The 12498-nt window shown below is 40.4% G+C and overlaps 1 protein-coding gene across 1 annotated transcript; it reads right to left on the minus strand.

Moving 5' to 3' along the window:
• Positions 1-9016: 9016 nt before the first annotated feature.
• TH1 (negative elongation factor complex member TH1) lies at positions 9017-11757 on the minus strand. The gene is made up of 5 exons (XM_017609295.1): positions 11577-11757; positions 10797-11509; positions 10123-10569; positions 9569-10050; positions 9017-9493 (listed from the first exon to the last, which is right to left on the minus strand). The coding sequence occupies exons 1-5, from the start codon at positions 11637-11639 to the stop codon at positions 9462-9464; spliced, it is 1737 nt and encodes a 578-aa protein (XP_017464784.1). The 5' UTR covers positions 11640-11757; the 3' UTR covers positions 9017-9461.
• Between the last annotated feature and the right edge of the window lie 741 nt (positions 11758-12498).

Here is a 12498-nt window from a genome sequence, read left to right on the forward strand (position 1 = left end):
GTCATCTACCAGTGGTGCATGTCCTTACTAACATGTTTGTACTCACACACTAAAATGTGGCCAGATTCACAACGACGCACAGTGGTCTGAATGGAGAATCTATCGGAACAAAATACTTAAAATTAAAGTTTTCAAATTGATACTAGAATCGTGATTAGTAACTATAAAATCCCTAAGTACTATTTTCCATTAAAATCCACTAATTTTTCGAAATTCGAAAGCCGCCGTATTGGACCTAGCACTTAAAATTTTTCAATCCTGGTTGCAGGTTCATTATCAGCTACCATTGAAACTCCTAAATACTATGTTTCATTGAAATCCACTATTTTTTTAATCTTATGTACGCCATTTTGAATTTTGAACAACGCTAACATTGTTTTGTCCCGCTAGATTCTCTATTCAGACCACTGTGCCACGTACATTTATTTTCTTTGCTCCAAGTCGTTTACCATGTCATAAATATTCTATTGTTTATTTGCTAATTTAATACGTGTGATAAAAAAAGTGTCAGTATTAGTGCAACAAACATAATGAAAGGCCTTAGCAGCTTTGCAAATCTAAAAAATTTAAAAGGGTTTGTGTAAGTCGAAACACGGAGAAAGTAATATAATTTTGCTAAAGGATGTTTTTCCTGTGCTGTACTAAATATAAATACTAAATATGCAGTGATGCACAAAACAGCACCCGCGGGCGAAACTCTTCAAAGCTCTCTGTGGGTTTTATATGGACGCGCACAGAGTAAAAGCTCTCTCTGAGCATCACTGCTGTAGAAACAAAAGTAAAATTTTTTTTGAAAACCCGGTCTCGCTTAATTTCCGTAAGCACCTTGTATAAAAAAAAAATTTTGTGTTCTCTGGACTTAAGTCTCAAGCTTTAAGCATTTTGAGGCACCCTTTATCTATGCATGCAATACATTCCCTCAAAGGTTGATGGCACGTCAATCATTCTGTATTCTTATTGTCGCATCATAAAAAATGCTATCTGGAAAAGTAAATACACATTTGCAAATCAATGACTAGGCATTTTTCATGCATTTGTAGGTATGCTGTGAATCCGAAAAGGTTTCTACTGAATTTCGAAAAATCTAAATGTTTTACACTCAAAACAATTTCACAATAGTGATCAATTTTATAACATTTGAAATCTTGGATGTATGTATGTATTTCACATATCTATGAATATCCGAATGTGTGCTTGGATAAGGGTTAAGGCAAAAAGTTTGCCCATTCCGCTGTAATATTCTGGGGAGTGTTTCCCAATCAACCAACCATAAATAAAATTTATCGACACTCGGAGCGTTCTTGACGTGCGCTCCATTCGATGAGCGAACATCCACTCGCATCACTAGATACCTTGTTGCAGTCAAGGTCCGCATGCGCAATGATAAACGTGCGCCTGGCAGCGCGACGAAAATACGATGTCGAAAAGCTGCAGTCATAACGGACAGCCGAAAAATTTCGCAATCGGCTCTTAATCCTGCTTAATAAAGCAAATCCTGATTGACTGGATATCAATGAGCAGTGGGATTCTACATCCCAATCATTTCCCAAATGCGGGAAGAGTCGTGTTGGCTCGATGTGGAGTTGCATTGCAACCGGGTGCCGGACCCATAGCACGGCACAGGTTTAGATAGGCCTCAAACCCTACCAAGGTGGTTAGTGTCCATTCCCCACTGCCAATTGGTACAGAGATGCTTGTATTTCGGGGCGCTGATCTTCGCATTGAACTGATCCGTTGAGCTTTAGGGTCTCCGTGGAGTCAAAATTGCTTAAATGCAGTAGGTTCCCACGTTAAACCAAAACTACAGATCCCAATCATTTCGTATCGCTGCCGAAGAGGTGGTTGGTTACTAGGGAAGTGAGATGTCTTCTCAAGGAGAAGAAATTAGAGAAATAAAGACGTGAATGCGTTGAGCTTGAAATGCTGGAAAACAGGCATTCGGTTCGAAAATTCTATCGGAAAATAAGACAACAGTCAGATGATTACAATACCGTGCCCACTTCCTACAGAAATGAGGATGGAAATTTGTTTAGAGACGCACAGAGTACACTTCCCTCCACTCGACCAAGACGACGTGATTTTAGAACAACAAAGCTCTATACACCCCAACATACCGGCTGGTAGGCCGCATGTTCCAGCAGCGGAAGAATGGAATCTTAATGTATGTACTTTACGCAATCTATAAGAAGCGAGATGATGCCGATCGATAGTGCCAATTACCGTGGTATAAGCCTTCTTAATATTGTGTATAATATCCTATTGACGATACTGTGGAAAAGACTGAATATCTTCATGAACCAATTTAATTGCATGAGACCTGGCAAGTCCACAACTGGTCAGGTTTTTACAGCGCCTGAAAAAGATCCTAGACATTGACTTTAAAGAAGCTTTTGATAGCACGAAGAGAGGCGGCGTTTACAATGCTTTGGGTTCCCGGAAAACCAAGACGACTTTGTAGAGTAACGGTGAGCACTACCTTTAGCTCCCTCAAAAAAATTTGGAAAGAGCTCTCCGCATCGTTCGAGACCAAATGAAGTTCTGGAGAAGGCGAAACACTTTTGTGCGATTTCTTCAATATGAGGTGCTAACCATCTGAAGCGCAGCGACAGATGACATTGACATCGTCGGTCTCAACATCATGCTTGCATTCTCCAGCTTAGAAAACAAAGCATGTGATTCTCCCCACTCAGTCCATCAAATTATTATAAACTTTTGGGTTAAGTTAGTCTGCCTAGGCACAGCGGAACACCTTCGGGACGATTAGGGTCCATAGAGACCATAAAGGTCCATTGCGTGAACAGAAAAACTACGAGCATATTACAGACTGTCAATATAGAGATTCGATTACTGCTCAATTCTTTCCCCGCTTCTCTATTTGGGCTAACACTTCCGTCTGAAAAATTCTGCTGAATCCGTAGGAGCGACATGCACTTTTGTTGCTATATTCTAGGCCAACAGGTCCGCCGACAAATGATGCAACAATGCGTTAGATACAAAGATGGATATTTGTTTGATGATCTGGAGATCCATTGTGCCCTGTTGCTTCTTACATCACCTCGGCCCGTTCTAGCTGCCTTAGCAAATCCAGTAGATTGTTTGGTGACATTGGTTGTATATGATTCGGCCTTAGGTACTTCTCCTGTCTTCTTGCCACTACATCACATGTGCGCAGAAGCTTCAGCTGTTACGAGAGATTCCACATTTTTAGATGATACCACTTTCTCTGTACCACAACCAAACCACAACCTTCCCTGGTAAAGTTTATTATGGATCGTATGTGCAGCGACATGAGCTCGAGCTCATGAGTGAGCGCTTCACAGTACCTAGGTGACACCGCTCAATAGAATACCATCCATCTGAATATCCAAGTACCGCAGCACGAAGATTTTCTTGCACGGCGTTTGCATACCATTAGTGCTCTTGAGGCCCTGGATCTCGTCATGCTGCCGGCGTATTTCTTCCATGTGAGTTTGGTGTCGAACGTGATGCCCAAATATCTCGCTTCCGAAACAGTGCTGACCTCTATGGCATCGAGTTATATTTCTCATTCCGTTAAGGTTCTTCGGCTGTTTTTGTATGTTTTATTTTGAGAACCGCATTCACACACCACTCCTCGGTTATCTTGAATGTCCTTTGAATTAGGTATTCTCGAACTTCCCCCTTGTCATTATGACTATGTCATCCGCGCAGCCATCGGATTCCATAGTCTGAAAGAGTTTGCAGGAGTTCGTGTACTACTAGATTCCTAAGCAAGGGGGAATATATCCCTTCATGTGGACATCCTTTTGTGGTTTTTAACTGTATATAGCTATCCTTTACTGTGCTCTCTGCTGTACCTGTTCGTAACAGCGCTTTTATCAACCTACGACTACACTCTAAAAAAGTTCTGTTTAAATTTGCGGATATTTAGATAGGTAACCAGTTTCCTCTCTTAATGAATGCAAATTTACACACCGTGTAATAAAATTAAACACTGCTTCTTTAATTTTACTTATCATATGCGTGGCGTAGAACAAATTTCAAATTTGATTGTTGAATTTTAAACAGTTACAGCCAATTCCACGAAAGAAATTTAACTGCCGGTGACATCAGCATATTTAAATGGAAAATGATTTTTTTATATTCTGTCAATTTCCATATAAAATTAAAAAAAATTTAAATCATTTTTAACTTAAAGCCAATTTCACGAAAGCAATTTAAGTGAAAAACTTTGACCCCTGTGCGACACGCCTTAACCGACTCCAATCGGGACCAAAATTAATATGTGATATATTCGACTAGAGTAGCATCGGCGTAGGGATTGAGGATTGGGAAATGTAAAAATTTGCTTCCTACAATTAAGGATATTAGAGTGGTACATATGCATACATACATATATGTATGTACATTAGACTACGTCACAAAAAAAAAATGCGGTTTTTCCACCGGAATTACAAAATTTATTATATCTTAAGACTTGCACTAAAATATTTTTAAAATATAATAGGTTTTATGATTCCGTTGGGGGGAGTGATGCAGTCTAATGTACACACATACTTAGCATTTGGCTCCTTGTTGCGTGGACGTCTTGTCGTATACGTAACTTGTACGTTTCCCCTATTTTTTCATCAAAGTAAAATGTACGACTAACTATGTATCAGACAAGCAAATTTACCCGCTAAATACTTACCATATTTCTAAACTGATATTCTTCGAAAACAAGTAGACAGCAGACTCCGACAAATTAATTGCCTTTAGATTTATTACTTTTTGTTGTTTTGTGTCTTAGTTTTACAATAATACAAAAGCGTTTGGTGGTAATTTTGCCAATTAAATTTCAAAACACTGAGCTTGTACGTGAATTCGCTTAATTTTTAAACTACTACCATCACACTTTATTTCCATACATATATCCTATCCAAGATCGCAAAAATTAATTCATGGAACTATAACTTTGTTTTGGGCTATCGTAGTTTATTTGTGTTTTAGCTTCCGGTATCGCACGATTTAAAAACATTTCGTTCGGTGCGTTGTTATTCGCAAAAAAAAATTAAATTCAAATTTTAACATGCGCCCCTTCAAATTTCGCCTATTCTTAAGCCACCGAATCCATCGATAAACTGTCGAATGTGTCGAACTCAATGCACTTAGGTGCCGTCATATCGTTCGCTATTCTGTGCTATAGCGCTTTGTTATCAGTGTTGTCCATTCTAGTATACATATGTATGAACATACACGACGATATGTATCTGCATACTATGTATGTAACCAGGTACATATGTTTGTATACAAAATACCATGTGCTTAACGGATATTTTGCTAAGTTGGCGCCTGAAATCGGTGCTGAAAAGGTAAATTTAAAAAACAACCGGCTATATACGATTTTCGCAATAACTTTATTCCTGAAATTTTCAAGTAAATACGACTATTTTTTCCTCTTAACTTCAGCTTGCCTCAGTACCTTTTGGGTGCAATATTAGTAATCAGTCAGTTGTTAGCTATCGTCGTCATAAATCATCTATATACCTATATATGTATGTATGTATATATAAATTAGCCACAATTATGCTTACATAGATACATATGTATGTGTGTATGTATGTACATAAAAATGCGTGTACTTTTTACTTTAAGATAAATTTGATAAGGAAAAATTATCAGTGTTCAACCAGTTGTATTCAGAGAACGGCAGTGAGAGAGCGAGTACCTTCAAATTTAGAAAAGCACAAGTACATACATACATATGTATTTATTAACGAATGATTGTTGTTGTTGTAGAGTATTTGATATGCAGCTACATACCACAACAATGGAGATTCTTCATACGGCAGGAGCCTTGTTGACAGGTGTAATCTCTAGAGGATATGCTCTGAGAGCCAAGCACTGTGCTATCGGCTATCAGTCGCCGCCATACATAAAAGGGCCATTAGTTTAACATCGACCTGCCAATCGCCTTGTGTGTACATACATATGTAGATAAGTCACGAACGACTACGATTTGGAGGACTTTATTTTTCGCGCGAAATTTTTTATATGGGCCTTGAGTTCTGTGTATAAAAACTGTAGACCATTATAGGTGACTCCAGAGATTTTAAGGTCATTTACTGTTGGAATATTGGCGCCTTCGTATGTTACCTTGAGATTTAAGCTTTTCTGGCGTGTATTTATTCGAGGAAACTTTAAAATAGAGTACTGAAGTTGGCATAGGCGAAGCGCGTTTGGCCATACAGAGGTTCGAGAAAGTGTCATGAAAAGTACTTTGCCTAGGCTACCCCCTTTCTACGCGGTTCGGACTTAGCCAATGACTTACGACCACTTAATTAATTTTCGATCCATCCCTTCTTTCGAACTGGAAGGGACAAGTGAAGCATTGCTTGAAGGGCGCTGATGTTAAAGACTTTTAAGACTTCTACTGGCTCAGGAACGACGTTGATTCAGACCCACACTTTTATGTGCGGTGATGGCGTTTTGGGTGTATTCTAGTCCGAGTGCAAATGTATGCCTCGCGGCTCAGCGGTGATTGAAGTTGTTGCCGATGTCTGCTTCTAGATGATGTCTAGATGTCTCCTTACGTATTGTGGCGGTACAGCTTTCTGTGTCGAACCGTAATTAGAGAGTTTTCCTGTTACAGCGTATCAAGAACTGTTTTGAGAGCAGCGTATGGTGTACCTTTACCCAGAGCATTGTAGTCACCCTGCCGCGGTTCAGAAAGCGGCGTTTTGTCTTGTCTTGAGATTTTTCCCACTGCGTGTCGCTTGTTCCGACTGTCCACACTGGAGCGGTATAGTTTGCAACAGACTAGGCAATTGCTTTATAGGTCACTAGCAGGGTTTCATTATCTTTTCGCCTTGTTTCTGCTTCGTAGCTTGTTGAAAACTGTGGTGATGTATGCTGAGAAGGGCACGAGGCTGTCAAATGTAACGCCAAGAACCTTTGGGTAGGTGGGGATCTCCGTGGGGAAGCTACGCACGGTTGAAAACATAACAGAGTAGTCATCCGCGTATGAGATTATGGAGACTCCCTGAGGTGGAGGGAGAGGGTTCGCTAGGTATAGGTTAAACAGAATTGGTGATTGCCTATCTAAGAAGTAACTAGCGATGCAACGTTTTGTGTGCGGCGGGAGAGAGGACGAGATAATGTCACCTATCAGTGTTGCATGATTGACGGTGTCAAAGGTCTTTGAGAGGTCAAGTGCCACTAAGATGGTGAGAGCACAGGCGCGCTTTTAAATCAAAACATCAGTTATTTCCGCTGTGAGGGTGTTAAGTGCAGTGGTAATGCTATGCAACTTCCTGAATCCGTGCTGGTGTGGTGCAAGATGCAGTCGTTGAGTTAATTGCGGAAGAAGTAGCGCTTCAAGAGTCAAGGGGAGAGGAGAGTGATCGGTCTGTAGGATTCACCCAACTCCACGCTCTTCCCATGCTTTTGCAGAGGGATTACTCTCCTGTTTTCCCATATCTATGAGATGGTGTATGTAGATAGCGAGGGGTTGAAAAGTTTGGTGAGGTATTCAACGCCCAGGGCATCCAGTTGGTTTCGATTACTTGGTCTTGTGCATCGCGACTTGTACTTCGTTGGGGGTGGATGTTGCTGGTCAGTCAGTTGCACGGAAGTTATGTGCTTTGCAGAGTACGCTGCGCTGGGTTTTGTCGCTCGTACTTCCTGGAGTCGGTGTGTATTTGGAATTTGATGGCCGTGTGGTCGTCATACTTCGACGGGTTCGATACTGACGTCCCTTGAAGATTGCAGAATTTGAGGTGCTCCAATGAGGCGCTTGATGTGAATATCGTCGGAATTGGCTCATCTGATTCGATATCGGACGTCAACGAGACTTGCCGCTTCTGTCGGAAAGCTTGGTCAAATTCACGGTATTCGTCCGGCTGAGATAAAGCGGGCGGCTGCTGCTTTTAGGACCATGCGAAATTCGCGCAGCTCTACGCGCGTCAGGTGGAAACGGTAGGGCACCTAAGTGGACGTTTACATAGTAACTGAAGCCATCCCAGTTTGTCTTCTTTACGCTGACATACGTGCTAGAGGCGACAAAATCACTGGGCGGTCCATAGATAGTATGACGAGAAGGTGGTCGGAGGGCAACGGGATCAAGGCCCGCCATGTGTTTGCAGTACATTAAGTTTGCACTCGCAATGGATAAGTCCGGCAAGCTGGTACAGGTGCCTGGGAGTCTCGTAACGGCATCGTCGTTCATGCAGCAGAGTGGAGTCATCAATTTGCTCTCATAACGCTACACCCCGCTGATCGTTGCCAAGGTTAGAATGCCTAAACTCGCTTATCACAAGCCTATTGCCTCCGGCACACGACGAAGTCGTCAATTTCAGTGACGCTTCCATATTAAACTAGGTGATGGATGATAAAAGCCATACCTCCTCCTCCATCGCAAAGGCGGTCTTTGTAGATTACGTTATATCCGTCGGAATTGAGAAGGTTTGTACTGCAGGTTTGTAGTCACCTCTGGAAGTTTGATTTGAAGACCGTTGATGTTGATATGCCTGATGGCTAGTCAGCTAGGACTAGTGTTATGTTGCTGAGTGATCAGGGGTTGCTGGTTGGTGTTGGGTACAGTACATGTATGCGGTTATTGTCAGACTTGTCTCCTGGTGTTGCAAAGTTGCTGCCGTTCTTGTGTTGCGGGGTGTGTGTGTGGTTGTCGTTGCGTGCGTTAACCTCTGGTCTGCATTTGCATTCCTGTGTTGCGTTTCATCTGGTGTAATATGTTGAGGTTAGGTGTGTTTTGTTGCTGGTGTGTGTGTTGTTTAGTTTGCCTGGTTGTTGGTTGCGCGTTGTTGCGGTGCAGGCTGGCAACAGGCCGCTATGAAATTCACTTGCCAGTCTCTATGGCTGTTGAGGCCCGAGCAGTGTCTAAGATGGCACCATCAATTGCAATTTGTGCAGCGCATCGAGATGGAGTTCAAAGACAATGTACGTGTACATACAAATGTATGTACAGAATTCAAAAATAATTGGCCAACATGCAAAACCTCGTCATATTGGTAATAAAATGTTTTAAAAAACTAATATCAATGTTATAAATATTTTTATTTTATTTTTTGTTTGCCTTGCGATTCCCAATAACTAGCCGGATGTGTGAATCATACATATTTGCAATTATGTACGTTTGTATGTATGTACATATGTAGATACGAACATAAAAAAAAATGTAAATGTAATTAATATTTACTCGCGAAAAAGCGACAATCAATTTTAAGCTGTCAGCAAACTTAAAAAGTTAAATTAAAAGATACTATACAATTATATGCTGCTTGAACTGTAAACGGTTTGTTTTAGTAGATAAGATACCTAACTAAAGTTTGTGTCATCACAATGGCAAATGACATACTGTTGGGAGCTTTTTATGCGTAGGTAGAAAATATTTGTTTATTTTATGTATAGGCGTGTTCTTTTTTTTTACACGCATACGTAACTGAGCTTAAAAATTGTCTTATTTTTCTTCGTATTAAGAAGCTTTAAACTGTGGTGTAACGGGCCTTGCAATGTACTAAAAGATAGATAGGAAAAAATAAATTACTATTTATTTAATATATACATACGCAACTGAAGTTTATTTGCTTACCGATAAATTCCGAAACCGGATCGTTATCGCCTTCACCACGCATAGTACCTGTTATTTCCTCGTTCTCTACCATTGGCAAAAATAATTGCACAAATTCTGGAGAGTAAGGTGGTGTTATTGTCTCTAGCACTTCGGTAACAAAGTAACGTATCAGCGATATATCTGTATCACCCTTAGCGCAACATTGCTTGATGTATTTCACTACTGGCACAACACAGCCGCGGGTCAGCAAATTAACCATGCGATCCAATAACATTTTTTTCATTTCTAATTGTACCAAAATTTCCAGTTCATCTTGTTTTGATTCGAAAAGCCGAATGAGTAATCGTAAACTTTGCTGATGCAGCGTCGAATGCACGGCTGCCACTTCGTCGAGTATAGCCAAGTGAGTGGGACAACTGTCTGTAGACAGTTTGAAGTAAGATGGTTCTGTAACAGTGTTTTCAATCCAACGTATGACGCCAACGCCAACCACAGGATATCTGTAAATATTTGAATGGCATACGCATGTAAGTACACATAACCAATATTTTTCTTTATCAAATCATATTTACTTAATGCAATTATAGAGCGTCTGCAATTCGGCAATAAGTTCGGTGGAGCCTTTGTTTACATTGCATATTGCGTGCACTTTCTCGATTGCTTGTATGGTGCTTTTCAGTTCATCTTTGTTCAGTACGCGTTCGGTCATCGGTCGTTTTTTGGCCGGAGTATCCACTACAGAAGCAGCATATGCCAGCAAATAAATGTACTTAGACTTATGTTCAGGGTTTATTTTTACTCCTGCCTTGAATAATGAATCCACTAGCAGCTCAAGGAATTGTGGATTGCGTATTAAATCGATTGGTGGCGGATCCGCGGCGGAATAGTTACGAAACAATACCGTAATATCTGCTGGATTGAGGGTGTTGCGCGACAGCATGGAGGAGAGTGCCTGGCATGCTTGCGGATAGGCTGCTGAACCGTTAAGCGCCATAGTTATGGGCGTTACATTTTGATTGCTAAATAAATGCAAAAATGTAAATACATATTGGAATATACATACTATCGATCCCTAACCGCCAAAATAGCATAAGCGACATTTTTTCAAAATTTTCTTTTTGATGCAGATATGCATCTAGATGATCTAGCAATATTTCTGCATCTAAAAGAAAATGTTGAAAAAATGTCGCTTACGTTATATAAAAATCAGTTGGTACAATTTACATTACATATTTTCCACACTCACTTTTGCAGTGCATATTTGGTGATTTCCTGCGAGAGCCGTTTCATATTGAATCCACCCTTTGGCTCCTGACTGAGCACTTGTATCAGAACTTGCGAGTAAACGTAAGTGTGTTGGCCGTGGCATACCATGCGGGCGCATTCTTGTATAGCACTTTGTATGTCTTCAGGATTGTTCAGGAATTTTGTAATAGATGTCTTTAGTACACGTGAAAATACCTCAATTTGCTGCGCTGCAGTTGAAATTGATGTGATTTCGCTTTGAAACCCGGCATCTGAGATTAGTTTGATGGTGAAATTTAGCATCAAACAATCAGGATATTCCTCTGCTAAGCGATATATCAACGATCGCCATGTATGATGGTCGATCATTTCAGTCAGCCAATCGGGAGTTTCACCTTCCTCTGTAAAGATTGTGTCGGCCTTTTTCGGATCAAATGTTTTTAAAATCATGTCTTTCAAATGATTTTCGACCATTGCCTGCACATCCGTGACCTTTACGCCCGCAAGTATAAGCCATTCAGCCAGAAGATTCGCCATTTGAGCAACGGCTTTATAGTTCTCAGACAGCATTGTGATGACTTCTTCAGGCGAACCGCCCGACTGGAAGTAGCGTTTAAGTTGCGTGAAAATACCAGGTTCCATTATGTAATCTGGAGTAAGAAACTTTTCCAGACATTCTTGAATAGTTTCCTGGGGATTATCTTCGGGCATTTCCTAAATTTATCAAAAAATTACGTTAATTTACATTTCGCACGAAAACACACAAAAGCCAAGAGATCACCTCATCCTCGCCAGGTGCTTTTTGGCGACCTTGCCAACCAGCATCTTCGTACTCCATTTCCATGTTGATTGGAAAATTCAAAACTTTGTTTAATTGAGTTTTCTGAAATATTGCACTTTTGCTGGCGTAAACAAAAACAGTCGCTTTTCACCTTTGTATTCTCTGGCATTTCGCGTCTTTTGTCTTTTGACATTTGCGCATTAAAGTGGAACTCCATAACATGCGTAGACGCATGCGTGTGTTAAACCCATGATAACAATAGGGGTCTTCATCAAAAGTGAAAAACTATTGTTAAACTTGATAAAATGATAAATTTATCATTTTGACAAATGAACAGTCAAACTTTGTAGGGAAATCTATTTAACCAAAGTTTATGACTTTATCAAACGATTTTGGTGGATAAACACATAAATTTTAACAAAATTCCACTCTGACAAGTTGCCAGGTGGCACGATGCACCGAAACAAAGGTGGCGCCTTCCGCGGACCGCTAGTCCTCTCTCTCCCCCGATTTGGCAGCATCCACCCTTTCGCTGACGTCGTATTATTATGCGCGTTCCTTATCTCCCAGAAATAGTCAGAAAAAGTCCGACGTAGTCAGATTTAGTCAGAAGAATTTTTTCTGGCAAAATCCTGAAAAGTGTCAAACTCAACTGAATTTAAATTAACGGAAATTAAAGAATACGCAAAAAGTGAGAATAATCTAAAAAGTAAAAGAAATGAATTGAAATTGGAAGGAGGCAAAAAATAATTAATTAATAGCAAGTGTTTATTGTGCCTGTGCTTGTGTGAATGTGTTTTGTACATACATTTCTGTTCTTATTTGACGTTAGTTTTGTTGTTGCCATTCTTTGGACTAAAAATTTGGTTTTTTGCGTTCCTTTACTTTTCCTGTTACTCTCTTTTAGTGAGCGCATTTTGCT

This window comes from Rhagoletis zephyria, unplaced genomic scaffold, assembly GCF_001687245.7.
Source record: "Rhagoletis zephyria isolate East Lansing unplaced genomic scaffold, Rhagoletis_zephyria_1.1 Rzeph_scaffold_00210, whole genome shotgun sequence".
NCBI classification, from domain to species: domain Eukaryota; kingdom Metazoa; phylum Arthropoda; class Insecta; order Diptera; family Tephritidae; genus Rhagoletis; species Rhagoletis zephyria.

Coding starts and splice junctions, on each gene's coding strand:
- TH1 (XM_017609295.1), bottom strand. CDS start 11,639: ATGGAAATGGAGTACGAAGATGCTGGTTGGCAAGGTCGCCAAAAAGCA. Junction 11,510..11,576: donor AAGCACCTGGCGAGGATGAG/GTGATCTCTTGG, acceptor TGATAAATTTAG/GAAATGCCCGAAGATAATCC. Junction 9,494..9,568: donor TCCGGTTTCGGAATTTATCG/GTAAGCAAATAA, acceptor TCTATCTTTTAG/TACATTGCAAGGCCCGTTAC.